The following is a 22,114-nucleotide window of genomic DNA, read 5'->3' on the forward strand; positions in this document are numbered from 1 at the left end:
AATAGCGTGCCATTTTGGCGACGTTAGACTTTAAACTTGAAATCAGGTGACACCACACACACACACACACACACACACACACACAACACACACACACACCACACACACCACAACACAACACACACACACACACACACACACACACACACACACAGAGCCTGGATCCAATCCACCGACCACTTACAAATGGTGCCATGAAATTGTATTGTTAATTTACAGGCATGAATTTTTCCCTAAATAAAGCACATAGTTAATGCTGGAAATATGTGTAAGACATAAAACAAAGACCCTTATCTTATTAACCAAAGTCATTACAAGAGCATTCAGTTCAGAGGGTTAAAATATTCCAGGCAGGACTTCAGTGGAAAAGGACATAAGAATCAGAAAACCTGGGGATTTTTTTCTGTTACAAAAGTAATTGGTCTGTCCACTCAAACAAAAACATTTAAAAAAAATACCCTGTTCTTAAAAAAAAAAGAAGATTTGTAAATAGATTTTTTATATTAAAATATATGACTTAAAATATATTACTTTCTTTAACTAGTCAGACATTTAAAAAAACGAGATCTGATCTTTTAGTTTTCATGAGGTGACTTTGGCATGTTACCATGGAAATGATTTCTATAAAATATACCGGTACTCAGCAACTATCTTTAGTTTTAGTCAGATCATTCAAAAATATGATTGATACATTTAGATTTTATAATTGCAATCACCATGCATACCAATATTATGTGCCTTTGCTTTATATGTAGTAAACTGTACCTCTACCTCCCTATCAACCTGTATATACCAGGAGCCTATACTTTGAATGGTTTCTTGAGAGTACAGCATTTAGCGTTTAAATACACATTTTTGCGTAGTTTCTTTTAGAGATATAAACTCTTTTGCAATAAAACATATAATGTTGGATATAATGTTGGATATGCTTAAGCAACGTACATAAAGCTTAGATAGAGAATTCATTTCTAAATATAGCTTAAAGACAATATTTACAAAGCAAAAGAATAATACATTTTACTCCCTTCTTTCTCTGAGTGTTTTAACTGTACATCACGGYTAATAGTTACGTTGCTATCCACAAACAAGCATCCACGTATGAAAAATAATGCGTCATGAGACAGAATATCTTTAAGTCRAGGTTTTAGGAGGCAATGAAGGTTCACGGTGTCGGTAAAACTTCACCAATGACCTTAGACTGAAATGGGAAAGATCTTAGTTAGTAGTCTTGCCGCAGATCTGTTAGTACTGTATTGACAACTCCGATGGCCACTGTCATAAAACAATACAAACAGATCTGGAACCAGGCTACTCAGCTTGCTCCTCGAAGGGCACTATTTATCCATTTATCTGTGAAGTGCTTTAACTTTTCAACACCATGTTAGAGTACGAAGGCTGTACACTACTTGTATAGTGTACACTACATGTACAGTGTACACTACATGTATAGTGTACAGTATACACACAGTAGAGCTGTCATTCAAGTCCTTTGCCCAGTAAGTGTTAGTACTTAGAAAAGCTAAGTGCAATCATTGTGACATATTTTTTATAATCAAAATAATAATTTCAAATATCTATTCTCTCGTTATATATCTGTAAGACTGTTTCTAGTACTGTAAATATATAAATGATTGATTGCAACCTTTAAAATCGATATAAATCAGTATATTTGTACTCCCCCACCTACACACAAACCCCAAAGAACTCCCTTCTTCACCTTTTTAAACATCATAACTTAAACTCCACAACAAGGAGTGGCAGTCTTTAACATAACAACAGTGTTATTACGTTCTACAAAAATAGCAACATTCATTTTTTTCTAAAATTTTAAAAATCTAAACTATCTTTACAAAAATATAGAACACTAACATGTCCAAGTGCAAAGTATTGCCAAGATTCAACATGTCTCAAGTCTGAAAGGTGCAGATTTGATTTGAACAGTTCAAAACAAAACTACTACTGTGAATTGCCCAAAACAAACCAGTCTTTCTCAGATGGAACAGATTAAACAAGACTATGATCGTCTAGCGTAAATGCTTTGCCTCCCCACTGAAAACCATGGGTTGGGTTTAGTATGGCCACTGTGCATTTTACCCTGGTAACCATGGTTCGGGTCAATCCCACTTCAATTTAATCAATTCAGGAAATAAACTGACTTTGCAATTCCCCTTTTTTTCTGTGAGAAAATTAGAATCGGAATTCAAATCAGTTTACTTCCTGAATTGAAATCGAATTGACCCCAACCCTGCTGGTAACTACTTATTGACAATGGTAGATTACTTGATGCTAACTTATTCCTTGGTGCAACAATAAAGATTTGAAACAAATCATTTCTACATTTCTAACATTATTAGTTTTATCGTACCACTAGACACGAGACACAGAGTTTCGAAGGGCCAATGCAATCGTCATGGCAGAAGGCCCCACACCCTTTACACATGATCATAGCTTTGAGTCGGCAGTAGCATTTAGACTGAACGTCCTCTATACCAGATACCTCCATACACCCCTGCTCTGGAGACCCCTCCCCCTGGTTTATGTGGTCCAAAGGGTGACCGGCAGGTATGGTAGTGACGGTCACTGAGAAAGACATGACACTGCCGGTGCCACTGCCGCTGTCCCCACCACTACCTGACACAGAGAGGGAGGTGCTGGAAGCGGTACCTGAAACAGCAGCACTGTGGTTCAGACTCAGAGTGTGAGGTACAGACATGCTGATGGTGCCACTGTAGCAGGACCCCACCATGGATTCCTGATTATTGATTGGAGGTCTCTGGGTTTGAAAGGCAGACGGATGCTGGTGAGTACTGGGGTGACTGGGGTCCATGGTCCCCACGTGGGGAGATACAGATACCCAATATGGCTCAGAATGACCACCCTGTTTACTATTGCAAAGTTCCAGGTGCCTCCTGTGCTGTGATTGGGTGAAAAGGTTGGTTTCTTTGGCTCTTGCAGAAGTGCCACTGTCTCTCTCTGTACTGGCTAAACTGTTGTCCTTCCGTTCCGGTGGACAGCCCTCCACTGATGGAGACTCAGACTTTATCCTGGAACAGCGCTGAAAGCCCAGAGCTTCACCCATTTTTGTGATTGAGAAGCCCTGCTGTTCCATCTTGACTCCCCCGGCTGAGTTAGAATGAGAATGAGGCTTATTCTCCACTGACTCCTCCCCTTCGTTAGCCAGCTCCTCTCCCTCTGTGTGTTCTCTCTTCAGATTGGCCAGAGGGGTCAGTGAGGTGTTGGCGGTAGCCAATGGGTGGGAGCGTTTACTGCTCTCTGAGCCTCGTCCGTACGTGGAAACATTGAGGAGGTAGTGCCCTGACATGGCAGGCCTGGACATCCTCTTCCTTCCAGGGAACCCCGCAGAGAACCGGGGACGATCCCCACACTCCTCCTGGTGCCCTAGATTGCAGGCTCCAAACTGGGCACGCTGAGCCTCGCCTGAGACCCCATACGGCTGGTGCTGGTGCTGCTGGGTGGCCCTCTGCATCAGAGCCCTGAGGATCTGCTCCTGGATGTCTTTGTTAGGTGTTTCCCTTTGATGGTGCTGGAGCTCTGCCAACTTACCTGCTCTTGTTCCAGGTATGGCAGAGGGGGAGCGGCCTATGGATCCTTGCTGTTTGGATCTACTGTTGTCCTCCACACCACCAGAGTGTAGGTACTGACTCTGGCTTTCACCACTGGCTGTCCCGGCTGTGCTGTGGGACTTTATCTTCCATTTGTCATCATGGGAGGGTTTGGTCTGGGCCACCTGGACCTCTGCCTTGGCCAGCGGCTTGGGGAGGATCTGTTCCAGAGGAACCTCTTTCCCCTGGAGGAGAGATGTGACCAGGGGGTTGTTGGCTGGGATGAAGTGGCTAGCCCTGGCTGCCATGGAGCCTCCAGATACATACTGGCTCTTCACACCACACACAGATGAAGTGAGGCTAGAGGTTGACTGGGGACCTGATGGGTGTGATGTATGTTGACTGTTCCCATGTTGAGGCCCCATCAGAAAACCTGGGCTCATGTTACCAGCAGAGTAGCCTCTCTGTCGGTCATCAGTGAGAGACGCTCTGCTGGTGTTGGAGCCTCTTTGAGACAGGCTAAGGTCAAAGGGCACAGAGGAGCCTGATTGGACAGAACGGGAGTGGGCTAGTGTGGTGAATGCATCGGGTGATTGACAGGTAGATTGACCAATGGTGAGGCTTGCTGGCAGCTTGGTGGTTGACTGAGATTGGGTGGAGCTTTGGGTGGAGGAGGAGGGTCTGGAGTGGAGGGTCTGAGCTGAAGCTCTATGGTTTCCTTGCTCTTCACTGCCTCCTCCTGGTCCTGGGCCTGGTACTGCACCTTTAGAGAAGGAGCTCGCTGCAGCTGCTGCTGCACGTTGGGTCCGGGCTAGCTGGGCTTTAGCCTTGATGTCAGCCAGAGTGCGAGCACCAATGCGTCCGGGGCTAGGACTAGGGCTGGGACTGGGACTGAGGGAGACAGGGAGAGGGGTCCTGGGGGACACCTGGGTTGGAGATGCAAGGACTGGGACTGATAGGATTCGCGACACAGTAATCTGAAAAACAAAGTGAACAAGACATTTAAAAAAAAATGTGTGGGCCTTCCTGGTGTTAGTAGACACATTTGGTCTAAATGTACCTGACGCTTTTATTCACCACAAATACATTCCAATATACAATATTAAATTGTTACCTGAAGCGGGGGCACTCTCTCTGCTGTTGTTACTGTGGCTGCTGGAGAGGTTACCACAGATACTGCTGGTGGAGTGATGCGGGCCCTCTTCTCTGGAGTCAGCTCTACTTCCTGTTCACTGGACAAGGACTTCCTTTTCAACGGCTCTGGGGATGGGGTGGTGGGTACAGGGGTGGTGGGTACAGGGGTGGTGGGTACAGGGGTGGTGGGTACAGGGGCGGATACAGAGGTGACTGACACAGGGGCTGAGGCTCCTCTCTCTGGTGTAACGCCAACATCTTCCCTCCTCTCCCCACTATGCTTGTCCACTCCCAGAGGCTCTGGAAGGTCGATGGGCAGTGATGAACTGAGCTTCATCTGGGGGCAGACCTCTGGATGACTCTCCTGGGCAGGGGATGGTGGGATCTCAGGGGACGGGGGGATCTCAGAGAGCGGGGGGATCTCAGGAGACGGGACGGGGAGGGATGCTGAGTGGGACGGGGGGATCTAAGGGACGGGGGGATCTCAGGGGACGGGGGGTATCATCAGGAGACGGGGGGTTGATTCAGGGACGGGGGGATCTTAGGAGAGGTGGGATCGGGGGACAGTGGAGCGGGGACCCGGGGGGATGCTCAGGGGACGGGGGGATCTCAGGGTACTGGGGGGTGTCTGGCTGGGCTTCTTTCAAATCCTGTTCCTCATCTTTCTCCCTCTGCTTGTCTCCAAGTGGAGTAACCTTTGAGGTTGAATCCACCACATCATGTCTCCGCAAAAGAGCTGCCTCCACTGCCACTATAGGTAGGGATAAACCTCTACTACGAGTCCTGTGTCTGGGGTACTCAACCTCCAGTGTCTTCTGAACGATCTTTGGCAGCACCGGTAGTACAACGGGTGGGACTGCTACTGGTTCGTCTTGAACAGGCTCTGGCCTTGACTTGGTAGGTTCTATGGGTTTACATGTCGGGTTTATGGGCAGTGATGAAGATCGGAGCCTCCTCTCTGAAGAGCGAGTCTGGCAGCTGTTCGCAGGGATCTTGGCGTCTTGCAGTACTTGGCCAGCAGGACGTGGCTGTGATGGAGGAGACGACTGGGCTTTGGTGGCTGAGAGCTCCAAACTGAGACCAGACTCAAGCAGCTCTTTGGATTCCTCTAAGCTGAGTCCAGAGCTGGATAGAAAGAGAGGGAGGGGGGAGACATACAGAATGAGAGTGAGMGATCAGCCAACTGCATAAAGAAAGGATAACTCAAGAATGTTTAAAGTATATAAATTACAAGTAGCAAGTTTGGTCTTTGAGAAATAAAGCTTGATATAACAATAATTGCTTTATATTTTAAAGATTCCAGCCCTGAAAAAAATGACTTACTTTTCACCATAGTAGTTCTCAAAGAAGCTCTCCTTCCAATGCTCCACCTTCTTCCCCTTCTCAATCTCCTGACGCATTCTCAGCTGCAACTCAGGAGTGAACTCACCTGGGTGGTTTGGAAAATATAAAAAGGTTTACGAGACATTTAAAAAAAACAGTTACTAGAAATATGAAAAATAGCAATTTTAATGAAAACTTTAATAGTTGAGTATTAACACATTTTATCCATGTTCTATTTTGAAGCAGAAACACAATCACCTGGTCCAAGATCTGTTTGTGCGGTCTTGCCAATGGTCATTACCAAGCCAAAAACCATCAAGCAAGAGAGCACAAACAGATCTCGGATCAGGTTAGAAGCACTGACCTTCCGCCAGTCGTTCCTTCCAGGACTGAGCTGCTGATGTGAAAAACTCATTGTTTAAGGCAGAACTGGTGACCTTCAACAGACCATCCATACAGGCCTAGAGATACAGACAGAGACGCATTATGTACATCATCATCATGACAAACTGCAGCATCATCATCATCCTTTTCACTAATCATCATCATCACCATCATTATCACTATAATCATCATCACTATCATAATGATCATTATCACTAACCATCATTATCACTATAATCAACATCATCACTATCATCATCATCATTATCACTAATCATCATCATCACCATCATTATCACTATCATAAGTATCACTAATCATCACCATCATTATCACTATAATCATGATCATCACCATCATTATCACTATAATCATGATCATCACCATCATTATCACAATAATCATCATCGCCATCATTATCACTATACTATCATCACTATCACTATAATCATCATCATCACTATCATCATTATCACTATACTATCATCACTATCACTATAATCATCACTATCATCATTATCACTATAATATCATCACTATCACTATAATCATCATCACTATAATCACCATCATCAGTACATAAAGAGAGACTCACCATGTGATTATGTCCTGCAAATACCTGGGGTGTATTCATTAGTCGGATCCTGTTGCAAAATGTTTTGTCTGTTGCAAAACGCTTTGCAACGGAAAGCATTTACCGTTTACCCCAGGAACCAAACAGAGGAAACGGAACGAAACGGGGAGGAACCTACCTGAAATTGTCCACCATAAACTTTAGTTTTCTTTGCAAAACATTTTCCATTTGGAGTAAACGGTTCCTGTTGCAAGACGTTTCGCAACAGACTAAACGTTTTGCAACGGAATCCGAATAATGAAAACAGGAATTATACAGGTGGACGATTACAGGAATTAGTCGCAAGTTGAGTCTCTTGGTTTTAAACCTCTCTGTCGCTAGAGACCTGATGATATTCAGTATGGCCCCACCTGTTGGTCGCCCTCAGGCAGTAGCGTCAGTAGCCTCTCTTGGCACTCTGTGGGCAGGACAGAGAAGGTGTGTTTGTTGATCAGGGCACGCAGGTTGGTGTTAACCAGGATAGAGTCTGGTGTCTCAACGTCTATCTCTGCACACTTGGTGCGCTTCAGTTGCCCTGGAGACAACACAAGAGAAGAGTAAAATCATACAAAACAACAAGAGAGGATACAGAGACTTGGTACTATACTGAGCCTGGTCCCAGATCTGTTTGTGCTGTAGACAACTTCTATGGTTGTTGCTATGTTTGACGTGTCAATAACCATAGGAGTTGGCAAGACAGCACAAACAGATCTGGGACCAGTCCAACAGACTGGCATGTATACGCCGGCTATATGTAAAGGACAAAGACGAGCTGGATGAGTCTACTACTGACGTGCACTCAGTCGACTGGACCTCTGGGACATCTTCCTGGTACCAGCAGCAGGACAGGAGTCTGCTTGGTCAGACAGAGAGAGAGAGAGAGGAACACGACTAGATTTAAACACAATTTAGCCACACAAGTGGATACACTGCATTTAAAATGTTTCGCCCCCTTTTTTAGAACTTGGATAAGAAAGCCATAAGCACACTGCTTTGTATGAAGGATATAGACTAGTGTTAGTCTTGAGATGACCACTGGTCATCATCGACAGTGATTGTTTGTGTTTCCTGTAGGCTTCTACTAAGGATGTATATCAACAACGTAGTGTACTGGATATGTGGAAGTCTGCCACCTACCGGTCTTACTGGCAATGGTGTCAGTCTTAAGCAGTAGTCTAGGGCTGGAGGTTGTGGGCATGCCCCCTTGTCTCCGCTGGTTCCTCTGCTGCTGCTGCTTCAGGGCCTGGGGGACAGAGAATCATAGATTATTTACCAGTGCCAAGATGAATGTCAGCTCCTGTCTTAGACTCTACGTGGTTTAATTAAGCATTAAGGCCCAAGGGGGTGTGGTATATGGCCAATATACCACAGCTTAGGCAAGACCCAACATGGATACAGTCCTTAGCTATGGTATATTGGCCATATACCACAAACCCCCAAGGTGCCTTATTACTATTATAAACTGGTTACTAACATAATTAGAGCAGTAAAAATAAATGTTTTGTCATACCCGTGGTATACGGTCTGATATACCACGGTTGTCAGCCAATCAGCATTCAGGGCTCGAAGCACCCAGTTTCTAATTGACATTTTGAACCAAATGTGTAGTGTATATCATGTGATGTATTCTAAACTCAGCACAAAAATAAACGTCCTCTCACTGTCAACTGTGTTTATTTTCAGCAAACTTAACAACGAGCAGTATTGCTGGTGGCATTGTCATGCTGGAGGGTCATATCAGGATGAGCCTGCAGGAAGGGAAAAGGATGACTTCGCTGTAACGCACAGCGTTGAAATTGCCTGCAATGACAACAAGCTCAGTCCGATGATGCTGTGACACACCGCCCCAGACCATGACGACCCTCCACCTCCAAATCGATCCCGCTCCAGAGTACAGGCCTCGGTGTAACGCTCATTCCTTCGACGATAAACCCAAATCCGACCATCACTCCTGGTAAGACAAAGCCGCGATTCGTCAGTGAAGAGCACTTTTTGCCAGTCTTGTCTGGTCCAGCGACGGTGGGTTTGTGCCCATAGGCGACGTTGTTGCCGGTCGATGTCTGGTGAGGATCTGCCTTACAACAGGCCTACAAGCCTTCAGTCCAGCCTCTCTCAGCCTATTGCGGACAGTCTGAGCACTGATGGAGGGATTGTGCGTTCCTGGTGTAACTCTGGCAATTGTTGTTGTCATCCTGTACCTGTCCCACAGGTGTGATGTTCGGATGTACCGATCCTGTGCAGATGTTGTTACACATGGTCTGCCACTGCGAGGGAGATCAGCTGTCCCTCCTGTCTCACTGTAGCACTGTCTTAGGCGTCTCACAGTATGGACATGGCAATTTATTGCCCTGGCCACATCAGCAGTCCTCATGCTTAAGGCACATTCACGCAGATGAGCAGGGACCCTGGGCATCTTTCTTTTGGTGTTTTTCAGAGTCAGTAGAAAGACCTCTTTAGTGTCCTAAGTTTTCATAACTGTGACCTTAATTGCCTACCGTCTGTAAGCTGTTAGTGTCAAAACGACCGTTCCACAGGTGCATGTTCATTAACTGTTTATGGTTCATTGAACAAACATGGGAAACAGTGTTTAAACCCTTTACAATGAAGATCTGTGAAGTTATTTGGATTTTTACGAATTATCTTTGAAAGACAGGGTCCTGAAAAAGGTTTCTTTTTTTGCTGAGTTTAGAATCATCACCACTTTCACTATCGCAAATTAGTTGTACTGTCTAACGGGTAAATTATTTGTTTAAATGCCACAATGAAATAAGTTGCATTAGCATACATTTTCACGAGGCCAAATCATTCCCTATTCTTCATTCTTTCTATTTTTGCAGTATTTATTATTATAATTTTTTCTTAATTTAACCCTATTTAACTAGGCAAGTCAGTTAAGAACAAATTCTTATTTTCAATGACGGCCTAGGAACAGTGGGTTAACTGCCTCGTTCAGGGGCAGATCGACAGATTTTTACCTTGTCAGCTCGGGGATTTGAGCTTGCAACCAACGCTCTAACCACTAGGCTACCTGCCGCCCCAGTATATAACAGTTCCAGATGGAAAATAAACCCAATGTCTACTCCAAGTGCCTCACCTTGGAGCCAAATCTTCATCTGACTAGGGTTTCTTTTGGCCCAATAAACCCGTAAAACTGTTTTTACACACACAGCTGAAAATGCCACAGTATTACAGATGGAACTCATTACGATCTGCAATCAACTGAAAATCTAATTATGCAGAGCACAAAAGGCTAATGGGGCAACCAAAGTGGCACCCAATATAGTGCACTACTTTTGATCAGGGCCAGCAGGGCTCTGGTAAAAAGTAGTGCACTATATAGGGAATAGGTTGCCATTTCAGATGCAAGCTAAGGAAGACCAATGGGAAGGTTTGTGAGGAAATTAATACAACTCAGCAAAAGGCGTTTATTTTCCCCTCTCACCCCACACCCCCATTGTGTTTTTAAAATAACTTACACAATATGTTTTTGAAACAAAGAAGCAGTTAAATTTAACAAGCACCGTGAACGTCATGTCTGCATTTATTTGACAAAACTGGTATTTTATTCTACAAAACTGGTGTCTTTAGCCACATTTCAGAAATTAGAGCTATATTAGCACAGGGAGCATCACTGAGACACTGATAGGCACTCAGGAGGCAAGAGGTCAGCAGTAGGACCTTATTTAACCTTTATTAGGTTAGTCTTGTTGAGAAAACATCTCTTTTACATCTCTATTAACCATAGAAATTGATACCGAAGACGATGGAACATCAGCACAGTGGCCTACTGTACCTGTTTGAGGGCCTTCTTGCAGTGTTTCTGTGAGGGAGAGATGAGCTTGCTGCTGGGGACAGAGGGAGATGAACAGCGTGGCTGAGGAGACAACGGATCAGGCGGCAGCTTGGAGGGCCCTGGGAAGGAAACACAACATAGCACAACTTAGATAGACAGTCAACAACACATTATTAGGCTTAGAAACATCAACCCCCAACGTTAACATCCAAAAAGCTGATAACATCAACATGAAATTGATGTTATTTTAGTGTTTCAGTTCATCTTTAAGATGGATACACCAAAGTAGATATGTTTTTTTGAGATCATACACTATCAAATCTGTTGCATCTAGTTAATTAATTAATCAAAAAGATTGATGAAAACATACACAACATTTTTGCCTTTTTAAATGAAGAATTGTCTTTTCAAACACCAAAAAACCCACCTGCTAGTAGCAAGATTACTTAAAACAACAGCTATTTCCTGTTTTTTTTTACAAGGCTTGCATGTTCATTTCTCACTCACCGTAGCTGTAACCCTTTGACTTGTGTCTCTGTGGTTCTTTTGATAGCATTTGCTCTGATGGATTTTTTTTGCAACGGTATTAAAAACAATAACAATAGAAAACAAAAACAGAAAACAAGATGTCCTTGTGTTCAGTAGATAACCTATTACTTTGTTTCAACGGTTCCTTAACTCATTCATATGAGTACATGAGGAAGTGTGGCTCAAACATCATTTAAAAAAAAAAAAACGATTTCCTGTTATAACAGGAAAAAAATAATGACAGAAATGGCCGAAACTTAAACTCCTTCTAAAGTGTTACTAAGATGGGAAACAGTCTGATGTATGTACAGTATTTATCACAAGATGTAAAGCTGCAAACTCAATAGTGAAAATAGAAACACCACAATAACTTCATGTTTGGGTGGGCCCGGCACCAAGTTATAAAGAGTAACGTCTGCACCCAAATGAGCATCAGCACCCATTTCAGTCAATTTCAAGTAGTGCAATTATATAGCCTAATCATCATGGAAAAAGGTGAAGCTGAAATACAGGCAACTGCCAAAATAATGGAAACACTTGAGTAAATGAGGGATTCAAAGTATTTTGAAAGCAGATGCTTTCCACACAGGTGTGGTTCCTGAGTTAATTAAGCTATTAACATCCCATCATGATTAGGGTCATGTATAAAAATGCTGGGCAGGCCAAGAATGTCTATTATATTGACAAGATATTTGAGTGACCACTCTAAAAATGTAAATACATGTCCTCAAAGATGAAAGGCAGGCGGGAAGAGGCAAGATCAGGTGGGACCATTCTAGCCAATGAGAGGGCAGATACGTGTGTACACAACAGGCCATAGAGATAGACAGAGGAATCATCTTTGCATCTGTGCCATTATAGCTATAACAGTTGAGGATGCCTGGTTGTTCTTTAAAAGTAATTTCCTCACCATCTTAAATAAGCATGCCCCTTTCAAAAAATGTAGAACTAARAACAGATATAGCCCTTGGTTCACTCCAGACCTGACTGCACTCGACCAGCACAAAAACATCCTGTGGCGTACTGCACTAGCATCAAATAGTCCCTGCGACATGCAACTTTTCAGGGAAGTCCGGAACCAATACACACAGTCAGTTAGGAAAGCAAAGGCTAGCTTTTTCAAACAGGAATTTGCATCCTGTAGCTCTAACTCCAAAAAGTTCTGGGACTGTAAAGTCCATGGAGCACCTCCTCCCAGCTGCCCACTGCACTGAGGCTAGGAAACACTGTCACCACCGATAAATCCACGTTAATCGAGAATTTCTCTATGGCTGGCCATGCTTTCCTCCTGGCTACCCCAACCCCGGCCAACAGCTCCGCACCCCGCACAGCTACTTGCCCAAGCCTCCCCAGCATCTCCTTCACCCAAATCCAGATAGCAGATGTTCTGAAAGAGCTGCAAAACCTGGACCCGTACAAATCAGCTGGGCGAGACAATCTGGACCCTCTCTTCTAAAATGATCTGCAGCCATTGTTACAACCCCTACTACTAGTCTGTTCAACCTCTCTTTCGTATCGTCAGAGATTTCTAAACACTGGAAAGCTGCAGCGGTCATCCCCCTCTTCAAAGGGGGAGACACTCTAGACCCAAACTGTTACAGACCTATATCCATCCTGCCCTGCCTTTCTAAAGTCTTTGAAAGCCAAGTTAACAAACAGATCACTGACYATTTCGAATCCCACCGTACCTGTGCAATCCGGTTCCGAGCTGGTCACGGTTGCACCTCAGCCACGCTCAAAGTACTAAACGATATCATTACCGCCATCGATAAAAGACAGTACTGTGCAGCCGTCTTCATCGACCTGGCCAAGGCTTTCGACTCTGTCAATCACCACATTCTTATCGGCAGACTCAACAACCTTTGTTTCTCAAATGACTGCCTCGCCTGGTTCACCAACTACTTCTCAGATAGAGTTCAGTGTGTCAAATCGGAGGGCCTGTTGTCCGGACCTCTGGCAGTCCCTATGGAGGTACCACAGGGTTCAATTCTCGGGCYGACTCTTTTCTCTGTATATATCAATGATGTTGCTCTTGCTGCGGGTGATTCCTTGATCCACCTCTACGCAGACGACACCATTCTGTATACATCTGGCCCTTCTTTGRACACTGTGTTAACAAACCTCAAAACGAGCTTCAATGCTATACAACTCTCCTTCCGTGGCCTCCAACTGCTCTTAAACGCTAGTAAAACTAAATGCATGCTCTTCAACCGATCGCTGCCTGCACCCGCCCACCCAACCAGCATCACTACTCTGGACGGTTCTGACTTAGAATATGTGGACAACTACAAATATCTAGGTGTCTGGCTGGACTGTAAACTCTCCTTCCAGACTCATTTTAAGCATCTCCAATCCAAAATTAAATCTAGAATCAGCTTCCTATTTCGCAACAAAGCCTCYTTCACTCACGCTGCCAAACATACCCTCGTAAAACTGACTATCCACCGATCCTTGACTTCKGCGATGTCATCTACAAAATAGCCTCCAACACGACTCAGCGAACTGGATGCAGTCTATCACAGTGCCATCTGTTTTGTCACCAAAGCCCCATATACCACCCACCACTGCGACCTGTATGCTCTCGTCGCCAGGCCCACTGGCTCCAGGTCATCTATAAGTCTTTGCTAGGTAAAGCTCCGCCTTATCTCAGCTCACTGGTCACCATAACAACACCCACCCACAGCACGCGCTCCAGCAGGTATATCTCGCTGGTCATCTCCAAAGCCAACACTCACTTTGGCCGCCTTTCCTTCCAGTTCTCTGCTGCCAATGACTGGAACGAATTGCAAAAATCACTGAAGTTGGAGACTTATATCTCCCTCACTAACTTTAAGTATCAGCTATCTGAGCAGCTAACCGATCGCTGCAGCTGTACATAGCCCATCTGTATATAGCCCACCSAACTACCTACCTCATCCCCATATTGTTTTTATTTACTTTTTTGCCCTTTTGCACACCAGTATTTCTACTTGCACATCATCATCTGCACATCTATCACTYCRGTGTTAATTAGCTAAATTGTAATTACTTTGCTACTACGGCCTATTTATTGCCCTACCTCATTACTCCATTTACACACACTGTATATAGATGTTTATATTGTGTTATTGACTGTACTTTTGTTTATCCTATGTGTAACTCTATGTTGTTTTTTGTCGCACTGCTTTGCTTTATCTTGGCCAGGTCGCAGATGTAAATGAGAACTTGTTCTCAACTGGCCTACCTGGTTAAATAAAGGTGAAATGTAATTTTCAAAAATTAAAAAAATAGCATCTGTGACAGCATGGGTAGCATCATGCTGTCACTTATTCTTCTTCATTCGCTGATTGCTCCCAAATCATAGGAATCCCCACCCTAGTTGACTACTTTAAAATGGTGGAACCCCTCATTGGCAAAGCCCATGCTAAAGCGGGTTATAACCATGAAGTCCTCTAAATATCTCTATGACAACAGGCATAACTCCGATATAAAGCAGTTTTTTTTGTTAAGTTGCTGAAATGCCACGTGCGTCCACTTATATCAGTGCATTCGTAACAACCTAACCATTTCAAAACTTCTATTTGACCAAATTAGCGTCACAAATTAGCGTACCAAATTCGACTCTCTATCATTGACCTCCATACAAAGACTCCTCATTTCGTGGGCTTCTTTTCATGGACAGATTTTTGGTGGAGTAAAACCTCTCGCTTCACCTCTTCCTCTCTGGGGCATGCTATGCCCCCATAGGATGACCATGCCCCCATCCACAGGACACGAGTGGTCACAGAATAGTTTGATGAGCATGAAAACGATTTAAACAATATGCCATTTCCATCTCAGTCACCAGATTCTGAAGCTGTGCCTGAGATAGAGTTTTCCACCACCATCAACAAAACACCTAATTATGGAATTTCTCATGGAAGAATACTGTCGCATCCCTCCAATGCAGTTCCAGGAACTTGTACAGTATAATCGATGCCAAGGCGCATTGAAGCTGTTCTGGCTCGTGGTGGCCCAACTGTATGTTGGTGTTTCCTCTATTTTGTCAGTTACCTGTATATCCTACCTCTCCTCCTCCCCATTGCCTCATTAAAAGGAGTGATGTTGTAAATATATTGTGAAGTAGTAGCGTACCTCTCCTCCTCCACCGTCCCCTCCTGCCCTCCTGGTTGTTAGCGTTGTAGTTGTTGTTCTCTGTGCTTCTCTGGGAATCAGACAGATTATCACTACCATCCTCCTCCGACCCCTCCTCAGACAGCTCCTTCACCTCCGACCCCTCCTCTGACCCCTCCTCAGACAGTTCCTTCACCACGTCCCCAATGTCCTTCTATTCACAGACACACAACATACACATATACAGTTGAAGTCGGAAGTTTACATACACTTAGGTTGGAGTCATTAAAACTCGTTTTCAACCACTCCACAAATTTCTTGTTAACAAACTATAGTTTTGGCAAGTCGGTTAGGACATCTGCCATTTTGCCACAAGTAATTTTTCCAACAATTGTTTACAGATTATTTCACTTATAATTCACTGTATCACAATTCCAGTGGGTCAGAAGTTTACATACACTAAGTTAACTGTGCCTTTAAACTGCTTGGAAAATTCCAGAAAATGATGTCATGGCTTAAAAAGCTTCTGATTGACTCAAATGATGTCAATTAGCCTATTGGAGGTGTACCTGTGGATGTATTTCAAGGCCTACCTTCAAACTCAGTGCTCTTTGCTTGACATCATGGGAAAATCAAAAGAAATCAGCCAAGACCTAAAAAAAAAAATCGTAGACCTCCACAAGTCGGTTCATCCTTGGGAGCAATTTCCAAACACCGAAGGTACCACGTTCATTGTACAAACAATAGTACGCAAGTATAAACACCATGGGACCACGCAGCCGTCATACCGCTCAGGAAGGAGACGCGTTCTGTCTCCTAGAGATGAACGTACTTTGGTGCGAAAAGTGCAAATCAATCCCAGAACAACAGCAAAGGACTTGTGAAGATGCTGGAGGAAACAGGTACAAAAGTATCGATATCCACAGAAAAACGAGTCCTATATCGACATAACTGAAAGCCCGCTCAGCAAGGAAGAAGCCACTGCTCCAAAACCGCCATAAAAAAGCCAGACTACGGTTTGCAACTGCACATGGGGACAAAGATCGTACTTTTTGAGGAAATGTCCTCTTGTCTGATGAAACAAAAATAGAACTGTTTGGCCATCATGACCATCGTTATGTTTGGAGAAAAAGGGGAGGCTTGCAAGCCGAAGAACACCATCCAAACCGTGAAGCACGAGGGTGGCAGCATCATGTTGTGGGGTGCTTTGCTGCAGGAGGGATTGGTGCACTTCACAAAATAGACGGCATCATGAGGTAGGAAAATGATGTGGATTATTGAAGCAACATCTCAAGACATCAGTCAGGAATAAAGCTTGGTCGCAAATGGGTCTTCCAAATGGACAATGACCCCAAGCATACTTCCAAAGTTGTGGCAAAATGGCTTAAGGACAACAAAGTCAAGGTATTGGAGCGGCCATCACAAAGCCTGACCTCAATCCTATAGAAAATGTGTGGGCAGAACTGAAAAAGCGTGTGCGAGCAAGGAGGCCTACGAAACCTGACTCAGTTACACCAGCTCTGTCAGGAGGAATGGGCCAAAATTCACCCAACGTATTGTGCGAAGCTTGTGGAAGGCTACCCGAAACGTTTGACCTAAGTTAAACAATTTAAAAGCAATGCTACCAAATACTAATTGAGTGTATGTAAACTTCTGACCCACTGGGAATGTGATGAAAGAAATAAAAGCTGAAATAAATCATTCTCTCTACTATTATTCTGACATTTCACATTCTTAAAGTAAGATGGTGATCCTAACTGACTTAAGACAGGGAATTTCCGACTTCAACTGTATATATACATGTATATACAGTACACACCCCCATAAGATAGTACACGCCCCCATAACACGGACTGCTTTGAGTACCTCCTAACATTCAGAGCAATGAACAATGATTCATGTGAATGTCTAATTGTCTGATAAGCTCGCTGTGTGAGTCATAATGTTGCTCTACTTTTCAAATGTCCTTCTTTTAACATATCATTTTTTACAATGTAGCACTGACTATTAGTATGTCAGGCATATCTGAAAACTCTATGTCAATCTCACTTGTCAGCATTCATTTGTTACATGCGTTTGATTCATAGAAATGAGAAACTGACCTTCAGTGTGTAGACCCCCATTCGCCCAGGTACTTTGTAAAAGATCCCTTCGTCACTGCGAGAGTTGGTGTGGAGCATAGCATTAAGACATGCCAGCGGGGAAGTACCACTAGGTAACAGGGGAAAAGGGAACACAGCCAGTTACACTCAATGAAGCAGACAGCTGACTGGCCACTGGAGGGAGACAGTAATGCCTGATTCACAATAAAGAGCTGACTTGAACTGTACTGTGCTCGCTCTGACCTTTTGATTTCACATTGCCCTTTCCAGCATAGTTTCAGCAACGATGGTGGAACCATAGCCAGGCCAAGCTGGCCAACCCAGTACAGTTCGGCTTGGCCTGGCTCAGTTTGGCCCTATCGTGTGAATCAAGCACCAATGTACTGTATTCTGAGTATAACAGCAACTGATGAAATTATTAGGCTGTGTTGGCTGAAATAACAATACCTAACATGCAATAAMATGTTCGTAATGCCATGCTGTAACTTGTTGTTACAAGTTGTAAATAACATGCAATAGGAAAAATAAAACAACATTTTAGTGAGAGTGTCAAGGGACGGGGTTGGGCAAAACTAGCTTTGTCTTACCTTCTGGATGACAAGAGTGAAAAAAATTCAACAAAAAAAGAAATTAAATAATTAGAATTATGTGAATGTAATAATTACAAACAAGAAAAGGAACATAAAAAGAGAAAGAACATGAGCAATCAATCATACAAGAGGAAATTATTCATAAAATGTCTCAGAGTAGGAATGCTTATCTAGGATCAGGTCCCACCCTGTACATGTGATCTTACTCATTGTGATCTAAAAGAACAAAACTGATCCTAGATCAGCACTCGAACTCAATACACTTTATGAATACGGGGCCCCGATCCTGTGTATCAAAACGGGAAGTCCAAACAGAGATGGGGACTAAAGGAAGCTAAAGAAGGAGTCTAAGATGGAGTCTAAGAAGGGACCTTTGAGAACACACAGAAAACATATGAGAACCGGTTCATTTACCTGATCTCTTTCAGTCTCTCCCTCTGGATCACCTGTAGGATCTCTTTGTGGCTCATGGGTGTGTTCGGGTACTTTTCCAATACCTGAAATAATACAGCACAAAATATGTCAATGGATTGCAGTGTAATACATGCTTAAAACCACTTGAGGAATGTAAACAACATCTAGTCGAAAGACAACAACATACTTCCACCTGTCCTAGTACTCACATTGCTTACGGTGTTACTACACATTATCATCAACCCACGATTCTATAGTTGTACCTAGGAATATGAAATTGCGCTGACATATGAGGTCAAATGAAAAACGCTACAGGATGTCCAATGAGCAAGCTTCTACTGAGCTGTTCTATAGTTTCGCTGCTGTCATGTCATAGCTCTGACTCTGAATACAAGTACTGATTTAGAATCAGTTTAGCCTTTTAGATCACAGGGAATAAGATTAGGCAGACAGGGAGGACCTGATCCTAGATAAGCACTCCTTCGGATACGACCCCTGAGTTTTTAAGTCATTAGTGGTGTTGCTGATTTAGACAAGAAAGTCAACCTCTGGGACTGAGCCTGTCAACAACTCCCGCCCAATGATGTAGCTATGTACTGCATGCCTTTGCCCAGTGTCAAAAGAATAGATGTCTTGCTGGGAATAAGACAGAGCTAAATGACCTCATCAAAACATGATTCACTTCCTTTGTGTGTGTATTTGTGTAAGAAGAGAAAGACTAAGCACGACCATCACACCACCCACCACCATCATAGCCATGACATGTCACAAAGATTTTCATATGAATAGTAGTCCTGTTAGCTACCTAGCTAGTAGCCTGGAAACCAGACGTTGAATTGCATTGAATTGTATGTCAGCAGAAATGAGTGTTTGAATCAGGAAAGTGTCCTCTCATGACATCTGCATGCCAAAATGTTGAATAAAATTATATTTTAAAAGCACTTTACCGGTTGTCGGTGCGGTTGGTTCATTTGGGGGGTTGGAATGTGAGAAAAGGAATCCACAGGAAAGTATAATTACATAAAGTTCATGTAATCATACTTTCCTGTGGATATTGTCTCACATTCCAACCATCAAAAGGACCAACAGCAAGGACAACCAATAAAGTACTTTAAAATATAATTTTATTAAACATTCTGGCTTGTAGAGGTCATGAAAGGAAACTTTAATGGTTCAAACACAAATTTCTGCCCCATGTAGAATTCAATCCAATTCAACGTCGGGTTTCCAGACAACTAGCTAGTAGAAGTAGCTACACTACATGACCAAGAGTATGTGGACACCTGCTCGTTGAACATCTCATTCCAAAATCATGGCCATTAATATGGAGTTGGTCCCCCCTTCACTGCTATAACAGCCTCCACTTTTCTGGGAAGGCTTTCCACTAGATGTTGGAACATTGCTAGGGGACTTGCTTCCAATCAGCCACAAGAGCATTAGTGAGGTCGAGCACTGATGTTGAGCGATTAGGCCTGGCTCACAGTCGGCGTTCCAATTCATCCCAAAGGTGTTCGATGTGGTTGAGGTCAGGGCTCTGTGCAGGCCAGTAAAGGTCTTCCCCACCGATCTGGACAAACCATTTCTGTATGGACTTTGCTTTGTGCACAGCTGAAAAGGGCCTTCCCCAAACGGTTGCCACAAAGTTGGAAGTACAGAATCGTCTAGAATGTCATTGTATGCTGCAGCAATAAGATTTCCCTTCACTGGAAATAAGTGGCCTAGACCGATCCATGAAAAACAGCCCCAGACCCACCAAACTTTACAGTTGGCACTATGCATTGGGGCAGGTAGCGTTCTACTGGCATTCGCCAAACCCAGATTCATCACTCCAGAGAACGCGTTTCCACTGCTCCAGAGTCCAATGTCGACGAGCTTTACACCACTCCAGCTGATGTCTGGCATTGCGAATGGTGATCTTAGGCTGCCGATGAACAGTTCTTGTTCTGACATTGCTTCCAGAGGCAGTTTGGAACTCGTTCGTGAGTGTTGCAACCGAGGCCAGATGATTTTTTACACGCTATGTGCTTCAGCACTCGGCGGTCCCGTTCTGTGAGCTTGTGTGGCCTACCACTTCGCGGCTGAGCCGTTGTTGCTCCTAGACGTTTCCACTTCACAATAACAGCACTTACAGTTGACCGGGGCAGCTCTAGCAGGGGAGAAATTTGACAAACTGACTTGTTGGAAAGGTGGCATCCTATGACGGTACCACGTTGAAAGTCACTAAGCTCTTCAGTAAGGACATTCTACTGCCAATGTTTGTCTATGGAGATTGCATGGCGTTGTGCTCGATTTTATACACCTGTCAGCAACGGGTGTGGTTGAAATAACCGAATCCAGGGGTGTCCACATACTTTTGTATATATAGTGTGTGTCAGTGTGTTTTGCTTACAATGTAACAGCAATGATTTGCTAATACATGTAGCTATAGCTAAGCATTTTACTATTACTGAATGGCCAATACAGTGACCAGGTAGCTAAAACACCTTTATAAATTGTTTATAAACACTACTGATGTACTAACGTTAGCTAGCTAGCTATAGTTAAGTTACTAGCTAGCCAACTATTGTAGCTTAGCAATGCTGGCTACCATGCTAGCTGTCTTTCATCGGTCATTAGCGAACGTTAGAGCTTGTGTCCACCAACATGGGGCGATTAGAGCTAAGCTGGAGATCTAACTTAGACACTTGACAACGGGCATGTTTCAATGTATTTTATTAATTCAGAACAAGCTGTCAAATTGAATTTCAGAGCTAACATAGCTTGCTAACTGGCTAGCTCTACGCTAGCGCAACACTTGTGTTTACTTTACAGCGCAAGACAGACGTTATTTTTCTCAATAATACGTAGGTATGCGGTCGAAACAAGAATGATGTCTCTTCACAATTTCCTATCTACAATTGTAAGCTACATGGACACATTGATATAGCTATTTGCTGTAAATGAAACCACAAGACTATCAAGCAAATCTTGATGGACTTCCAGTGCTTATCTAGCCGACAAGAAGGCCTTGCATTGCATAAGCAACATTTCGTCTGCACCAGTGGGTCATGAACTCATAAACACAGTTGTACTAGTGGGAGCAAAGGGAAAACAAGCACAACAAACGTTGAATAGAACGACAGTAAATACCGTTTTAGCAGCTTCTGCCCATGTCCTCCCCTTCTTTTTCTTCTGTCTCTCCCTCATCGCTGCGGTCTTGTACTGATTAGTGTTGAATTTGACAGTGTGCTCCTGTGTTATGTTGCTTTAGTTACCGCGCAAGACCCACCGCTTCTGCCATATTGGTATTTTACTGTAAGGAGTGTGTCATGTGACCCCGAGAGAGATGTCATCTTACTGTACAAATGGAGCTGTCACTAAACACGGGAGTTTTGATAGAATACACATTTGTTTTGATCTTTGTTATATAAAAAATAATACCGTTATTTTCTCACAATAATTAATACTGTGAGAAAATTAGAACATTTTGGGAAGATTGGGTGCTCAGACTAAAATATAATATAATAAAATATAATATTACCGAGTAAATCCTCAACAACGTTAAGGCAGGTGTTTTTCCTTTTCGCCCTATTTGTTGT

General features: G+C 43.5%; 1 protein-coding gene across 1 annotated transcript; it reads right to left on the bottom strand.

Moving 5' to 3' along the window:
• Nucleotides 1-123: 123 nt before the first annotated feature.
• On the bottom strand, nucleotides 124-21,928 carry LOC112071013 (putative Polycomb group protein ASXL2). Its single transcript, XM_070439210.1, has 13 exons — nucleotides 21,666-21,928; nucleotides 18,537-18,619; nucleotides 17,533-17,641; nucleotides 15,452-15,644; nucleotides 10,811-10,929; nucleotides 8,155-8,260; nucleotides 7,811-7,870; nucleotides 7,389-7,552; nucleotides 6,385-6,481; nucleotides 6,021-6,126; nucleotides 5,330-5,822; nucleotides 4,678-5,106; nucleotides 124-4,540 (listed from the first exon to the last, which is right to left on the bottom strand). Exons 1-13 carry the CDS (start codon nucleotides 21,720-21,722, stop codon nucleotides 2,357-2,359), a joined length of 4,200 nt encoding a protein of 1,399 aa, XP_070295311.1. The 5' UTR covers nucleotides 21,723-21,928; the 3' UTR covers nucleotides 124-2,356.
• Nucleotides 21,929-22,114: the final 186 nt, after the last annotated feature.

This window comes from Salvelinus sp. IW2-2015, unplaced genomic scaffold (assembly GCF_002910315.2).
Source record: "Salvelinus sp. IW2-2015 unplaced genomic scaffold, ASM291031v2 Un_scaffold1493, whole genome shotgun sequence".
Taxonomy (NCBI): Eukaryota; Metazoa; Chordata; class Actinopteri; order Salmoniformes; family Salmonidae; genus Salvelinus; species Salvelinus sp. IW2-2015.

Excerpts from the sequence above, each read along its gene's own strand:
- LOC112071013 (XM_070439210.1), bottom strand. The coding sequence starts at position 21,722 with ATGAGGGAGAGACAGAAGAAAAAGAAGGGGAGGACATGGGCAGAAGCT. Across the intron at positions 8,261-10,810 it reads GCAAGAAGGCCCTCAAACAG|GCCCTGAAGCAGCAGCAGCA; the intron begins GTACAGTAGGCC and ends TCTGTCCCCCAG. Across the intron at positions 7,871-8,154 it reads CACCATTGCCAGTAAGACCG|ACTCCTGTCCTGCTGCTGGT; the intron begins GTAGGTGGCAGA and ends CTGACCAAGCAG.